Source organism: Mustela nigripes, chromosome 12, assembly GCF_022355385.1.
Source record: "Mustela nigripes isolate SB6536 chromosome 12, MUSNIG.SB6536, whole genome shotgun sequence".
Taxonomy (NCBI): Eukaryota; Metazoa; Chordata; class Mammalia; order Carnivora; family Mustelidae; genus Mustela; species Mustela nigripes.
The window spans coordinates 97,677,707-97,694,654 of record NC_081568.1 but is presented as its reverse complement, the minus strand read 5'-3'; the positions used below and the strand labels follow the sequence as shown (position 1 = coordinate 97,694,654).

Below are 16,948 nucleotides of genomic sequence, written 5' to 3'. Positions count from 1 at the left end.
GGGCTGTTCAAGTAGCCCAAGTTCAAACATTGGGACCAGTCATTAACAATAAGACCAGTGAGAAATAATTAGACCGGGGAAAGTAAGTACAGATACTGAAAGACATCAGGGCAGTTGAATCCTACCAAAAGACTAAGAGATCTTTGGAGTACTCTTTCAGAAAAAACAGGACACCTGGGTTTTCTTCTTGGCTCTATCATTTCAAGTTTCTTCATTATTTTTGCCATCTCTAAACTATTGACTATTCCAATCCCCCTCCACCTCCATCTCCAGCACATTAAAAATGGTTCCAATTCATTATAGATGGGTGTCCCGAATTCTTTTAGTGATGAGTCAGTAGGACTACAGTATGTTGGATCATGCAATTTTGCTTATTTCAAAGGAGGTGTGACATTCCCTCCCCTTCTCCTAGCCCCAATCCCAGGCTTTCAAAGTGGAGCCTCAGGCTACAATTGTAACCAAGCAACTGGAAAGCTTAGCTATTTGCAGACAGGAGCCCACCTCTTGATCGGTGAAAATCTCTATGAAGTTCTGGAAGGAGAAAGAACCGGACTGGAGAATGAGCTCTCCGGTATTTTCAAAGCACTGCCCGGTCAACACGAGCAGCTTGTGTCGGGCAGCATCCGTGATCATCAGGCGCACCTGAAACAAAGCACAGGGAGCTGAACATGAGCCACACGTAACACCACCCACCATCCCACTCGCAGGACAGGGCTGGCTCTTGCAGGGCTTGACATCCATCACCAACCAAACTCGTGCATTTTCCCTGGGGCGGTGGACAGAGCCAACAACTGTGGTCATCTGGTCAACGGGCCCATGAGTGCCACCTTCCATGTTTGAGACAACCAAACCAGTAGTGGTGATTGACTCTCTCCCCACTAGTTTCCTTGTCTTTCACACAGAAGTCTCCACAGGCTGAGTCACCAAGTACAGCCCAGCCCCCCCACCCCGCCCCCGACTGCTGCCTCAGGAAGCACAGATTTCCAGTGACAGTCCCCAGTGAGCCCCTCCCTTACAGGACCCCTTTCCTTCCAAGCCATCCAGCAAATGCTCAGCTCCAAATGCCCATCTCCAGTAGATCAGCAAGGTGCCTGACATTGAACAGAAACAAAAGGCTGCCCCAAACGAGAATCTTTTTTCTCCCCCCAAATGGGAATCTTTTTAATAGAATTGTAAATGGTTTGCACGAAAGAACTCTCTGTTCTTTAAAGTGGCAGGAAGCCAGCCTGTCCTTCAGCTCCAAGCACCAAGGTATTCGTTCTGAGCACAGTTCAGTTCAGCACAAATTCACTGCCAGGCATCATGCTAGACACCAAGGGAGGGATACAAAAGTGAACAGGACATGACGCGTGGTCCCCAAGAATCCCAAGTTCTAATCAAGGAAACACACAAGACCCACGTAATCGTTCCAGCCCCATCTGCTCCACAAGCAAGCCTGGATTCCTTGAAGAAATTCCTTTGTTTTCCTTTTCCATCTCAAGTTGCCTTTACTTCCTAATTCTGTTCATCAGAGAGAGACTGCTAGCCCACCATTTGCCTCAACCGCGCGCCTTCATGCACTGTCAAAGAGGTCCTGCCGATCTGGAGCAGATGGAAGTGGGATCACAACACACTACATAATGATTGCCAAAAAGTGGAAGCTACCCAGTGTCCATCAGCTGATGACTGGATAAACTGAGGGACATCCCCACAATGGAATAGCATTCAATCATAAAGAAGGAATGAAGTACTGATACATGCTACAACGTGGGTGACTCCTGAAAACCTTATGCTGAGGGAAATAAGCCAAGACACAAAAGCCACCTAGTATAGGATTCCATTATCCAAAATAATCCAAAGAGGCAAATCCACAGAGGCAAAAAGTAGATTACAAATTGCCAGCAACTGGGAGGAATGGGGAGCGTTGGCTAACCGGCTGGGGGTTTTCAAGGGGTGGTGGACGTATTTTGGAAGAGGGTGATGATAGGCACGCAACTTGGTGCATATACTAAAAACCCACGAATTACACACTTTAAAAGATGGATTTTATTATGAATCATATCCCAATTTTCAAAAAGAAGCTCAAAGCATGGGCAGAGGAGATGTTGTAGATAATAAAGTCCCCCCTCCCCCAGCCCCCAAGGACTATGGCAGCCTTAACGTCCAAGCAGCACCGGGTTTCAAAATTGCTAACCTGTCATAAAAGAAGAGGAAAAGGGAGCTGCAGCAATTCCTTCTGCCTGGGGGGCCAGGGACTCTTGGCTTCAGCCAAGCTCTTCTCTAACTATAGTCTCGGAAATACCCAGTTATTCTTTTTTGGCAATAATTTCAAATGACAGTAATAATAACATTAATAAGAAGAACAACCAACATTTCTATTTCAGTGCTTACACGCCATGCTCTGTTTTAAGCATCTAAGGCTTCTATTCACATCATAAGCACTGTTGTGATCTCCATTTCACAGAGGTAGGAACTGAGACAAAAAGACAATAAATAATTTACCCCAGGCCACCAGCTTAAAAGTGGCAGAATCCAGGGAGTCCGGCACCCGAGGCCATGCTCCCGATTACCAGGCTATCCTGCCTTTGGGAGCCATTATAGGGGGGTAAGCAGAATAGCTCTGGAGGGCGCTTGCCTCAAAGATATTATTTTTCTCCAAACCTGTGTCCCAAATGTCCTGTCCTGAGGGCTTGCAGTCTATTTCCCCTGCTACCTCTCAAGCCAGACACCACCGAGCACCACACCCTCCATAAACACCCAAGATTTCATATCCCCTTGCCTCTATAAAATACCCCAGTTCCACCACGCATCTTCCACTTTGTCCTTATGGGGAGGGGCAGTCTGGGGTGGTCCTGAGGTAGAGAACCGGCCACTGACCGGGGGTAAGGAAGCGACCCTGGATCAGAACTTCTCTCTCCGTGGCCTTCTCCTGCCCCGCCCACCCCTGCCCTTCCAGTCAGGTGGGCGCTGTCCACCAGGTGACACTCCGCCCGAGACTCCACGGGGCCACATGCTTACCTCAGTGCTGACGGCTTCATCTGAGGGGTTGATCAGGACCACTGTTTCTAAAACGTCACTTCGGTGATGAAGGATCTTTTGTCCTGTGGACACAAAAACACAGACAAAAAAGGGAGACCTTTAGCTTTTCCCGGTTTAAACTGCCCAGCAGGCTTCAGGGCCAGCAGAGCTACCGCTGCTCCAATGTGCACACAGCGCAGGGATTCTCCACGCTATCTTGGGCAGCACAATGGGTGTTAGCATACGAGAGCTCAGACCCTGCAGGTTCCTCCCAGAGCTGGGTCCGGCTGTCTGGGGCTCCTCATGCTCTCACAGTCCTCGAATTTGCAGGGTTGCTCGCCAGGCTGCCTCTCTGCGCGTTAATGGCGGGTTTTCATCTGAGACAAGGGGTGGATGCCAGGAAAACTCAACGGGGCTCTTGACATTTCCTTTCTCATGGTAATTGGGGATGTTTCCCCGCATCAGCCTTTCTTCTGGTGAGAATGGTGCTGAGATTAATTAGGAGCCTGATTGTGAAATGAATGACATCCAGAAACCCTGGCTAACAATTACCCAACCTCCAGAATGGCTGTCTGAGGCGGGCTTACAGTCTGTTGGAGTATCCGTTAATTAATTCACTTGCCCAGAGAAAAGTGGAGAAACTGTGAGCAAATGAAGAGTGGAGAACAACTCTCCCGCTGGACAAGAGTGGCCAAATTGCTTGTAAGGACAAGCAAAGTCGATGCAGAAAAACAAAGCAAGGTGTTGTGGGGGTGAAGGAGCGTGTCTGAGGGCTGCAGTCCTTTGGCTCCATGTCCCTGATTTCCCATACCTTCAAGTACAACATTTTAGGGGAATCTGAGTGGCTGAAATCACCCCCAGACGAAGTAGACTGAAGCCTGTGGATGACTTTCTGCATAAACACCCATTCCTTGGACAATTAGACAAAGAATGACTGGGTGCGTGAGGGGCCAAAGTGAGCAATATGTGCTCTAGCGGTTCATAAGGAAGAGAGGAGGGCTGTGCCCCCAGACACACGGAGGGGAGACACGTGGTCAGAGGGGACAAGAACAAGTCTGCTGCTCAGAATATGGGGAACTTGGGTGATGAGACAAAATGTAACAGAATCTGCAGGAGATAAACTCCAAAAGAGAGGAATACCAGAGGGCAGAATGACCTTTCCAGGAAAATAGCTGGCCAATTATTCAAACAGCTAAAATAGAACTACTAGATGGCCCAGCCATTCCACTCCTCGGTAGACTGAAAGCAGGGACTTGACCAGATACTTGTACGCCAGTGTCCAGCAGCATGATTACAACAGCCGAACGGTGGAGACAACCCAAATGTCCGCCTGTGGATGAGTGGATAAACAAAGTAGAATATAGCCATCCAGTGAAATAGTCCTCGGGCATAGAAAGGAATGGAGTTCTGATACGTGCAACGACACACGTGAACCTTGAGAAAAGGAGGCTGAATGAAAGAAGTCTACACAAAAGAACACGTACTGTATGATCCCACTGACAGAAAATATCTAGAATAGGCTAATTCATAGAGTCAGAGAGCAGATCAGAGGTTATCAGAGGCCAAGGCAGAGGGGCTAGGGAGTTACTACTTACTGGGCACAGACTTTCTGTTTGGCGTGAAGGAAAAGTTGTGGAAATAGAGGTCATGTTGTAGAACATTATAAATGCAACTAGTGCCAAAGACCTGTACATTGAAAATTGGTTAATATGGCAAATTTTGTGTTTATATATATTTTACCAGAATTTAAACAAGATGAACAGTACAGTGTACCCAAAACTGTTGAACAGTACACTCTCAATTGATGAACTATACGATATGTGATTTGTATCTCAAGAACCAGTCTAGGGGCCACAGGGATCTTCCCCTTTATATCAGGAAGGACCAGAAGTACCTCAGAAACAATATGCTGAAATACCACTACCCCATCATCAAACCCATTCTCCTCCATTGTCTGATCTTTCCCAAGAGCTAATATTTCCCCTATATCAGAAATGGAAGAAGCCCACACTAAACCCTAGTGATGTAAGGCACTGTTCTGAGCACCTCACCAGTATGAAGTCACTGAATCACCTAAAGAGCTCTGTGACAGAGGTACTGTGATGTCCCCTCTTATTGTGGAAGACGGTGAAGTCTGCAAAAGGGAATTAACTAGCTCAAGGTCACATAACTAGGGAGTGTTCGAGTCAGGACTGGGACCTTGCACATCTGGCCCCACAGCCCCTAGCTACACTCCTCTGCAGGGCTAGTCTCTGGGACTAGGATTTGGAAAAACAGGCATGGCAGACAATGGAAGCCAAGGGAGAGCTAGGAAAAAATCCAAAGGAACAGCAGCAGGGTTGTGCTCAAAGAAGCAAGAAGCCAGAAAGAATTACAACAATATTGGCCAAAAGCAAAAGAAAAGTCAAAGGTGGCAGAAAACTCACACAGAAGAGGGTGAAATTAAGAGAAGGTGTGAGATACTTTGGTCCAAATGCCTGAAAATGAAGAAACACCAAAACAGAACAATATCCTCCAGTTTGAGCCGACGAAGGACTGAGCTTCCGGAAAAACAATTCAACTAAGCCATGAGAAAGAACGTTTATTTATTAGGAATACCAAAATCTATGCTTTTGTTGGGCATCATTTTTTGGCATGGTTGGTTTTGCTTTTGACAACCATATGCATTTAAAGCTAAAATGAAAGAACACCAAACTGAGTAAGTAAATGATAAAATGACCATCAGAAAACCCAGGAAACCATCCCCTTTCTAGGTCCTTTCGTCAGTGGCCTCCTTGAAATGAAGACTTTGCTTGGGAGGTTCAGTAGCTCTAAGTTGACATGAAATGAAGCAAAAGCTTAAGCCAAGGAGAAATGGCCATTTCCTCGATCGCACTTTGGACATGACTGTTTTCAACACACAAAGCCTCAGGGAGCATACTGGCAAGGTATGACTGTAGTGCCAGCTCTATGCTGTAGGAACCCACAAAAGTCAAGGTAGGCACAAGTGGCTCCCTCCCCAGGAGACAGTAAAGGAATCAGAGCCCCTTCCTTCCCTACGTGATGGACACGGCGCCCAACCCTGCTCACCCCAGCTTCCAAATGCACCTCTAACAGCCAGCCCCAGGCAGCCCAAGCTCCGCCACCCCAAGCAGGCCCTTCCCCAGACACATCGGAAGTAAGGACACTGCTGCCCAGGCACTCCCTGTCAGGGGGCTTCTTACCATCCACGAGAAGCTCCCTTCCTCTTTGGCTTCATCGCTTGCAGACAAGACAAACGCCATGTGACCGCTGTCGTGTTTACCTCTCCTCCCTCCAAGTCAATTTTCAGACCTGTTTGCTCAGGAATTCAACTAACGAATGTTCTTTTTGTCCATCTTTGGAAACACTGAGAGCGGTGACACAGACGTGCACCATGATGCCATGGCTGCTTCTTCCAACAAAAGCCTTTTTATAGGATTGGATTTAAATGAAGGAGGGGATTTAAAGAGAGAGAAGCTTCAAGCTCTTGTCACAGCCGGGCTGCTGTGACAAGATTCTTTCCCTGGACGATGTAACTAGGGGCTGGGTCATCCTGGCATCTGGCAAGCGCGGGGGCTGCCCGAGGGGCCTGAGCCCCGCACCCCCACCCCGGCATCCCGGTGGAATGCCAGCTCTCCCTGCGGCAGGCGGCTCTGGGCTCTGGCCGCTAGGACGCTAGCAAAGTTGCATATTTGGGGAATGTTTCACACTGGGAAACAGGCCAGGCATTCTGAAGGGGAGGCCACTGCCCTCGCCTGCAAAGGTCTCATTCAGTTGCTTCAGAAAAGAAGTTCCCAGGAAAGAAAGACAACCCAGTTGCAGCCTTTCTCTCTCCCATTATAGTCTGCATTCTCCAGAAAGGGCTCACAGCGGAACCATTAGGGAGCCCCAATGAATAGGTAACTCGGCTCGGCATTGGTCGGAGGGAAGCAAAAGCAGGGGCTTGAGATGCAATGATTGTGTCACTCACTGCTTTGATAAGAAGTCTTTTGAAGACTTCTCCACGAAACTCAGTGTAATTGTGAAGGCTCCATCCTGAGGTGAGTGGGGCAGGGACTTGTTGTGTGACAAAAAAGAAGTCTGTTCCACCTTAGAATCAAAAGAGGATGGTCTGAGGGGACCCCTGAAGCAGCAGGGTCCTTGCAGACAATGAGACCTCTGTCTGTGTGCTCCCAAAGGCTATCTTTGAGACTCAAACAAGCCTGTATTTTTCAGTTATTGCTGGGACTTTTTTTTTTTTTTTCAGTTATTCCAAGTCTGACACATTATTTCAATATATGTGTCTTTCAGGATCAGGCTGTCCGTGGGGTTGATGGTCTACTCTAATGCGGGTAACTGTAAAATCTCTGAAAGGAAAATGTTATTTTCTAGGTATAATTGGTGGGATGTTTATGGGGTCTCTTCTCCACAGAGTTGAATATCTTACCTAAACACACACACGTATGTGCACACACAGAGGTTTTTTGCTGGTTTCTGAGGAGGCTGACATAACTGAATTCAGTAACACCCACTACTGAGGCGCCGCCATCGCCAGTCCCCATAAAATTCAGAACCTTGGTCCCGCCCACAGCTGCCGCTCCTCTCCTGCATGTACCCCACCCATCGGTGCCAGAACACAGTGGCGTAGCAGGTGATACCATCACGGCTGGGGCCAGAGAAAGACCCCCAACAGTCTCAACCTAGACAGGCAGCTGCTTAAAGAAACGGCCCAGCCCAAGGGAGAGAATGCCGGAGCCAGAGTCCAGAAAGCCCGAAGAGGTGGGGGAAGCCCTTGATGAAAACACTGAGGATCCCCCGTAAGAGGGCAGTCACTTGGTATGTTTGAGAATGAGCACATCATTTCCTTTTCTACGGATGATCACAATCCAGAACTGGATTTCCACAACTTCCTTTTCCTGAAAAGTCAACACTTTTTCTTCTACCTGCTCCTCCTGCCCCTTCCCCGGGTACAAGCGGAATGGATTTTTTTTTTTTTTTGAAAAAAAAAATTTTTTTTTTAATTTTATTTATTTATTTGACAGAGAGCGATCACAAGCAGGCAGAGAGGCAGGCAGAGAGAGAGAAGGAAGCAGGCTCCCCACTGAGCAGAGAACCCGATGCAGGGCTCGATCCCAGGACCCCGAGATCACGACCCGAGCCGAAGGCAGGGGCTTTAACCCACTGAGCCACCCAGGCGCCCCCGGAATGGATTCTTTATGGACACAGAATTCGATACTGTGATTCCGCCCCAGAAAAACTTCCAATGTGAAGAAGCAAAAACTTAGGGTTAAAGAAGACTGTAGAATTAGGGAAAGCATAGGGTAAAGGACTGGGATGATTTAGCTAAAAGTAAGGGCTGGGAGAGCGAGAAAAGGCCACAAGCACAAAAGTCTTGATGTTAAATTCTGTTTCTGTTGGAGGGAGAAAAGAAAGAAGGAAAGGCGGGGAAGCAGGGAGGGAGGAAGGAAAGAGAAATAAGAGCCATGAGTTCTTCAATTCTACCTCCTTGCCCAAGTGGATTTTCCAAAAAGGAAACCTCTTCCTTCCAACCTCCACGTCTAAAAAACAACCCCCAGGGTAAAGTTTAGCTGAATGGACAAAATCAAGAAATGAAAGGTACTCAGTGCGGGAACTAAAAAATTCTTTACCAGAGGGTCTGCCTGCAGCTTTTAATAACGGCTTTTCATTTGGAAGAATATCCAGACCCCCTTTCTGCAGGAATCCACATTATAACACAAAGTAAATATGCTAAGAGATGGGGGAAGTTTTGGAGAGAAAGAGCTGGTGTGGAGGGAGAGGAGATGCCTGCATCAGCAAAGCTCTTGTGAATCTTCTTTCCTTCTCTGTCCCTTACAACTAACCTTGGCCCCTACGGGCCTGGTGGGAAGACAGCTCTGGGGCTCTCCCTTCCCAGAGGGAGACAGAGGAAGAGCAAGTCAGGAAGCCTCCAAGCAGCGGAAAGGTTGGTTCCCAGCAGCCTCTCTTGGTTCTCCCTGTGTTCCTTCTATCCCACCTCATCACTTCTAAGCAAGAAGAACAGGAAGAGAGAGACCAAAGGGGGGGTGCACATGTGGTCACAGCACTTCTTCAAGGCCACAAGCAGCAATGTCTTTCCCAGATGTCCCAGCATAGAGCTCAAGGGCGGGTGCAGGAGGGCACAGGGCCCGACCTACCAGAAGCCTCCCCCTTGTTGCCTGGAATGAGAAAGAAATCCCCTCAGACACGAGAGAGAACATGCCCACGAGGCAGGCTAGACAGCTCAGCTCCCCACTCCTGCCATGGAGGTGCCCTCAGAGAAACACAGGCGCTGGGAGGCTCAGTACCTCCTGATTGCACAATCCCACACTGTCAGTACAGAGCCCAGAAAGCCAGCCATCACCAGGAGCCCACCCAGCATCCCTCCTCAGGGAAGCCCAACTCCTAGCGCTGGAAGGAGTCTGATTTCCCAGAGGCCCTTACACCTTAAAATCAACTCGCTCATCTTTATCAGTTCACATAGCTCTCAGCCTCATCCACCTTCCTGAACCACTGTATCTAAAAGAAAGGTTTTCCAGTTGTGATGCTAAGCCTCCCCATTGTAAGAGGTGAGCATGCATCCTGGGGGAGCCATGGGACAGCCAGTGCCGCTGACTCGCCTGGCCCTGGGCAGGCGCGCCCACCTCCCACCCATGCTCAGAGACTCACTCCCTCTTTGTCTCTGCAGTATAATTAGAGCCCAGTTCTCTCCAGCCTTTCCCTGATTTTCCTGGAAATGGCGTTTCTTTTCTGTTGGGAATAAGCTTGTTTGTTTTCTGCTTTTGTTTCCTCTCTGATGTGTGCTCCCGCATGTCACGTTGCTCTCCAAATGGTCAGTGTGTGTTTTTTTAAGAGAACAAGAACATGGATCCCATTATAAACAAATTCAGGAGATTTCATATATAAATTTTTTTTTAATTTAAGTAAGTTGATCATTGCTTGGGAATGAGACCACTTTTTAAAGATTTTACCTTTGACATCTTTTGTGTAGCACAGAATTTAATTATTACAGAATCTGAGTCTACACCGATTTTTCTCTACATTTCCTGAACTTAAACTTTTTTCTTTCTTGTTGACATTTGGTTTAGTTTTTCATGTCTTTGCCAGTCCTTCCACCCCATCCTTCTCTTGGGTTCTGTGCTATCTTCTACTCTATGTTTCCCTGACCATTAGACACCCAAATAAGAAAATAACTAAAACAGCCCGGATGCCAAGACTTCCTCCTCGTCCTGTGTTCTCTGCGTGCAGATGCAGACTGAGCCTTGACGACAGGCTGGCAGGCTTGCTCCTAGTGGCAGAGGAAGGCTCATCTTGCATTGTACATCCCCCTCCTGTTCCAATGCCAGGGGGACTGCTCACACTGGGCACAGACCTGGTTGGGGAATGGGATGCCAGGCAGCAACAGGTCTCGTCCCTTTTGCAGGGTCCGCAGCATACCCTCTTTCTCAATCTGCTCTACGGGGCTGTTCTCCCTAATCCCATTCTCCTCTTTCTTCCACTCTCTCCCCCTTTATGAAAGGCCTCAAGGCAGAGGAATGAGAATCCAGGCTACCAAGGGTTAGAAGTGGGAGACTGTGGAAGAAATACGTTTGTTTCTTTTTTCTTTTTCTCTATTTTAGGCCCCAGCTGAAAGAAGTAGAAAGAAATACCATGGATGGTATTGATGAAGGTCAGGCTCCCTGGAGAACACCTAAGGAGAAACAGCAACAACACCAATGTGGGCCCCCACTAGGGGCAAGAAGACAACCTGAAAGTTGTTTCTGCGACAAGGTACGGATTTTAGAAGGCTATACAGATGGATGGAAAGGAAAGGCATACCTAGCAAAGGGCTACGTATGACCTGTCAGGGGAGCCAACTCCAGCTGCCATCAAAGCACAGATCCACATCTGTCTAGTACTTTACCATTTACAGAGCACCTTCCTCTGGGTTTGTGCACTGAAACATTGATGATGATGGTATTCTAAGTCTATGAACAGGGTCTTCTGGGCCCCAGCAAGGTAGGAGGTCCCAGTGCCCTGTTCCCTCAACAAAACGTGCAGCAGACAAAGAAAAATACTTGTGCTCATCATGCAGAAGAATGACATGGCTTCTGCCTTTAAGATTCGAGGAGTCCAGCAGCCAAGGGGAAACCTCCTACCCACGAGCCTGTGAGAATCTGTCACTCCTGTGGCATAAGAAATCAGAATTTCCTCATCTCACAGAATAGGGAAACCTAAAGGAGCCCTGGTGTCAATTCTAGCCACCCCCTTACTATCTTTAAAGAAGAAAAAGACAGGCCTCAGGGGTGAACAGTGGCCTGTCATAAGTGAGCAACTGTTGTATGTGTGTGGCTGCCCAGACAGTTCTACGCTTGCTGCAGGCAGTTCTACATGGGAACAGGTACTAAACTATTAACAGCACCACCTTTCATCTGTGATGCGCTTCATGGTTTATGAAGTCTTATTACAGATAAGAATAAAGTAAGCTGTTAAACTCGGTTTTTAGTCTAACCCATCTGACTCCTGGTCTTGACTCTTGCCACTGCTCCCCGATGCTTCTCAGAATTTTTTAGGAGTTTACACCGTCTAAATCCTTACTTTTTAAAAATAAGATTTGCCTGAGGTACATTTTTCTTACTGTATTATAGGGTACTCCCTGCCTTCGGGGTATAGGTTTAGGAATTCTTTCTGCATTGGGGGATACCTGCCCTATGGCAGATACTCTACCAACTCTTAGGTTAAACCACAAGATTGCCAATCTCGCCTACATGTCAACTCAAAAATGGTACTTTCCTGTGGTTCAACAGTTAGACCTCACCCTCTTGAGATCAGAGTAGGTTTCAGAGAATGTTTTTTTAATCTTATTGGTCTTCTCCTGGCCTTTTAAGAGATATTGTATTCCCTGTTCACTAACAAAGTGTGAATTATTTAGAGGACACAGTTTTCTGGAGATTAATTCAGGCAAATTAGTGCTACCTTCATAAACTAGCATTGAGATTAAAACATAAATGGGATGCCAGCCTTATCCTGAAGGGAATATAGTTTAATGGGGACGCTTGTGATTTTGACAGTGTCTCATTTGGAAAGCGTAAGTCAGAAGTAGTGTCTGATACACCACAGGAGCTCAATCAATATTTGATAAGGGAATTAATAATAAAAATGACTAAGCTATATTGAATACCTGCCCTGGGTCAACCACTGATCTAAGTTCTTTATGTAGGATTATTGCCTTAAATCTGCACACTAACCCTATGAGAAAGGCCCTATTCCCATTTTAGAGCTGAGGAAAATGAGACATTGGGCAGTTCAACAACTGCCCTAGGGAATAAATAGTCAAACTAGGATGGAAACCTCGGTGGTTACAGTCCGGAGTCAGGCTCTTAGCTAATAAGACATTTCATTTCATTTTTTAAAGACCTTATTTTTAAGTAATCTCTACACCTAATGTGGGGCTCAAACTCACACCCCCGAGACCAAGAGTTGCACATTCCACCAACTAAGCCAGCCAGGTACCTCACAAAAAGACATTTTTAAAGGGACGAAGGAAGACATAACAGTTAGTTTGATGTGGGGTCTGCTGAGTTTGAGGTTCCTATGAAGGATCCAGGTGGTTCTGCCCAATATGCAGGCAGAAAGGTGAATTTGAGGCTCAGGCCACAGGTTGGACCAGATCTGGGAGGCATCAGTGTATTTTTGGGTGATGTTCTTCGAGAATAAAGAGAGCCTTTTGCTGAGAACAGTCTTGGGAAATGCCACCATTTCAAGGGTGGGCCAAAGCAGCAAAAAGCCCCTGGAGGTGATGTGGAAAAAGCACCAGAGAAGTGATGGACCACTGCCTTCTCTGCTCACCTTCCCACCTAGTCCCCGGGGTGACCTGTACCTGAAGTGCCTTCCTGATTTGCAAACTTAATCCACCTCCACAGAAAGGAGAGTCGAGGCTGAATACTTCAAAACCCTTAAATAATCCAATAATAGGGTTCCTGGGAGGCTCATGGGTTAAACCTCTGCCTTCGGCTCAGGTCATGATCTCAGGGCCCTAGGATAGAGTTCCGCATCGGGCTCTCTGCTCAGCAGGGAGCCTGCTTCCCCCCCCCCCCACCCCGCCTGCCTCTCTGACTACTTGTGGTCTTTCTCTGTCAAATAAATAAATAAAATCTTTTTAAAAATCCAATAATAACTCAGACTTGCTTTTCACATTCAACCTAAAATGCACTACTTGGACCTACATATCCACTGCAATGTTACGTTGCTTAGCCTGTGGGTATGGCTTTGTTTTCTGTCTGGGACCCATCTGCTTGATGGAGAAAGGACTGGAGGCTGACACTTCTCAGAGTGTGAGATGCCCTGTGATCCCCTGAGGACCTCAATAAAAATGCAGATATGCCTGGCCCACTCTCAGAAGGCAGGAGTGAGGTCTGGGGCTCTGCATGTCTGCAAACTTTCAGATAATTCTCATCATTCTGTCGCCCCTTCTTTGAGAAAGGAGACAACGTAGACAAAGACGACGCTCTTGATCAATAACAACAGTAAGTGAGCTTATTTAATGTCATCCTCACACTGTTTTTAATGTGTTACCGTCCTAATGGCTGAACATACTGCTAGAATTATTTCCCTTGTGAGCCAATGTGATCCTTAAAAACTCAAACAACTTTTCCCAGTAAGTACTGAGTCTAGGAATCACTTGGCAGTTTTATCTGACATTTAATTTGCCATCAAATCCCTGCCACTGATCAAATCTGGGGAAACTGCCGACCATTCACCCCCATCTATTACCCTTTAGAACCAAATTATCACAACCTTCAACTTCAAAGCCAGACACCTTAAAAACAGAAATCAAATTTGGTACTGGCTATTGAAAAGAAAACAGAAAGGGAAAAATATAAGTAGCTGACATAACAAATATCACTTCTAGTTTCAGACCCCTTGGACACCCTTAGCTCTAAGCCAAGGAGAAATAGCAGGGGCTTATGACATTTTTTCCCGGTAAAGTCCCCAGGGGATAGTACTACCTGCAATGAAAGCATTAGGCTAGCGCAAAGCAACAGGCTTGGTTATCTGCCAGGAAGGGACCTCTGAAGGTCAAGATCCTGACCTGGAAGTAGGAGGCTCAAGGGACCTGAAGTGGGGCCTCCACCGCCACCATCTGTAACAGGTAATGGAAAGGTGGATACTCGGGTCTTGTGTGCCAGCTAGGATGAGTAAATCTGGCCATATCTTTTAAAGCATTTGGCCTAAAGCCCCAACCCAACCCAAAGGAAGTGTGACTTTGGTTTTGTTTTAGTTTTGTTAATTTATATTCTGCCTCATTCAGAAGGGGGAGGAGGAGACGGCTGAATCAGCACCTGGTATTTCCCCTGAGCACTATGTCTGTGTTACCCAGTCATGGCCCGGTGCTTGGACTGCCCAGAAAAGTACACTCCATTCCTCCTGACCGGGGTCTTCTCTGTCCTGGGGCTGAGGAAGGACTCTTGGCACACCAGGGCCCCAGCCCTGACTCCTCTGTACTTCCTACTCTTTGCCATCAGTTATGTGCCCTGTCTGCTGAACCAGAGCGAAGGCTCATTTAGAGCCTGGTCCTCAACTTCCCTCAGTCAGGTGCTCTCCTCAGCTCTCTTCATAGTGGACTGACTCCAGAGCGTACTCTCTCAATGTTAAAGGTCTTTTCTTTAAACACATGGCTCCTCGCCATTCTTTCATGATCTCTTGCTGTGCTCTGACAAATGGCCCTAGAAGAACCAACATCTTCACTCACATTTTCCTCCTTAGTATGCTCCTTCTCTTATTCTAAGAGAAGAAGGATGTCTCCCCCACCCACTTTCACGTTATTCTTTTCTACTGTCTGTGTGTTGCTCTAACAGGCAGCAGCTGCTGGAGAGAGCTAGTTTTGAGCCCTGGATAAGACATATGAACACAAAGCCTTGGGTAAACACTGTAGCCCCACTGACTAACAACTGAAGAAGACCATGCAATAAGGCCTTTGCTCTGAGCATGTCTTCAGAGATTTGGTCACAGGGGATGGTGAGCCCCTGTGTATGGTGTGGTTCCAGAAACTCTTGCTGGGCATAGAGGTAGGAAAAATTTATCACAAGAACTTTCTCCAACTAAACCCTTCATCCATCACCTCATCCTCAACCAAATCCAAACCCCACCCGTTAGCAGTAAAATATTAATTAGAAGAGCAAAAGGGAGCAGTTATGTGAACTAATTCAGTATTTTCTGAAGAACATCATACAGAGTTTGACTTCTTACTGCCTTTCATACCATTTCATACTTTTAGAGGGGAAAAGAGTATGGAATCCCACTTGCTGCTGACTCAGGTCAAATGTGGTGTCATATGCATGACTTTAAAGTCAGCCACTCAGTTTTTTCATTTCACCTAATACCATTTAATTTCAGTGAGTTATACTGTTAAAAGTTTACATGAAATAAACCAGTAATTTACAATGCTGATGTATTCACTGAATTTATACTAATTAAAATTTTCAGTATATCAGATACTTGTGCTAACTGGTCACTGCATTTGTTTTTTTAACCCCAGTGGGACAGTTGGCTGAAAGTTTGCTTTAAATGAAGGGGGTTGGGGCACCTGCGTGGCTCAGTGGGTTAAGCCTCTGCCTTTGGCTCAGGTCATGATGTAAGGGTCCTGGGATCAAGCCCCCCTCATCGGGCTCTCTGCTTAGTGGGGAGCCTGCTTCCCCCTCTCTCTCTGTCTGCCTCTCTGCCTACTTGTGATCTCTCCCTCTGTCAAATAAATAAATAAAATATTAAAAAAAATAAAAAATGAAGGGTGTTGTTGGAGGACACCATTTACTACTATGTCTTAAAGTAAGTTCTCGAACCTACTTAAATCTAATCAGTCCCTTACAGATCCCGTTCAACTTTTATTTCCTCTGGAAATATCTCCTATCCCCTTCAACTCCCAAAGTTGTCTCTTCCCTCAAAATTCTGATGGTGGTTAATGGTCTCTGTATTATATACCTCAATTAGAGGAAGTGTATAAAAATTTATACAAGCCAACTAAACGAGAATGTCTTAGTTAACAAAATGCTCTCACGTACTTGTGAAAATCATGTGCACTACCTCATTTGGACTTCCTGTGAAGTTGGCAATTTCCATGCAAATCTCACAGAACCCAGATCACACATTCCACCTATAGACATTTAGGTATTGATGGTCTTTTGCAAAACAGGACAACCAAAAATATAGATGGTTACAGTTGCACATACCACTACCCATGCAATTTCTGAACAGGATTCAACATAATCATGCGGGTGGAAATTCAGCCTTTAGGAAAATGAGTAAATCAAGTGATGTAGGACCTTTCAGGCCGTGGAAGATATACCCCTGAGTCACCATTAGCAGAAAGCTCACTGCCATATAAAAATTAAAAGGAAGCGCTGTCTACTACTTTTTATGTGATTAGGGCCCCAAAATGTCCCAAAGTGTCGAAAGTTTGTTTTTATTTTTTCACAAGTACACTGAATTTTGTCTCTGGTCATCAGCCCCTCCTTAGGACTCCTAAGAGAATTAAGATAGGGCGTCATTAGGAAGAATTCATTTTGACTTTATATTCAACTACAGGTCTTCACAAGGTCACTACCATAGGGGTGACACCACATGTCCCCATACCACACTTGACCTTCTCTAGAAGATTGTAGCCGAACAACTATATCTGCAGATCTAGGAAAACTTGATGCAGGAAACAAGGAATCAAGTCAGGGCCACATATTTAGTTAATATTGACTTGACAAGCAGAGATTGGTTTCTGACACAATTCTATTAAATCTAGCTAAGGGACATTTTTAAGGTATTGATAAATGCTTTCTGAACCAAGACACATTATTTTTCCTGAGGATAAAGTCCCCAAACCTACTGAGCAGAAGTGATTCAGTCAGTCACTCAACTAAATTCTACCCTCTTTGTCTTCTTTTAAGAAAGACTAAAATTCCCGTGTAGAAGGAGTTCAGGGAGGAAGACA

The 16,948-nt window shown here is 46.3% G+C and overlaps 1 protein-coding gene across 2 annotated transcripts in view; it reads right to left on the bottom strand.

Annotated features, from left to right (window-relative positions):
* Positions 1–16,948, bottom strand: part of MAP1B (microtubule associated protein 1B) — a 96,217-nt gene that overhangs the window by 21,110 nt on the left and 58,159 nt on the right. The window contains exons 1-3 of one of the 2 annotated variants that reach the window (XM_059418034.1): positions 6,201–6,618; positions 2,998–3,080; positions 502–642 (exon numbers count right to left, since the gene is read on the bottom strand). In XM_059418034.1, the coding sequence (XP_059274017.1) occupies positions 502–633 (132 nt within the window). In that variant the 5' untranslated portion in view covers positions 634–642; positions 2,998–3,080; positions 6,201–6,618. Of the gene's footprint in view, positions 1–501; positions 643–2,997; positions 3,081–6,200; positions 6,619–16,948 lie in introns of those variants that run through there. The other variant, XM_059418033.1, reaches the window with a different exon arrangement.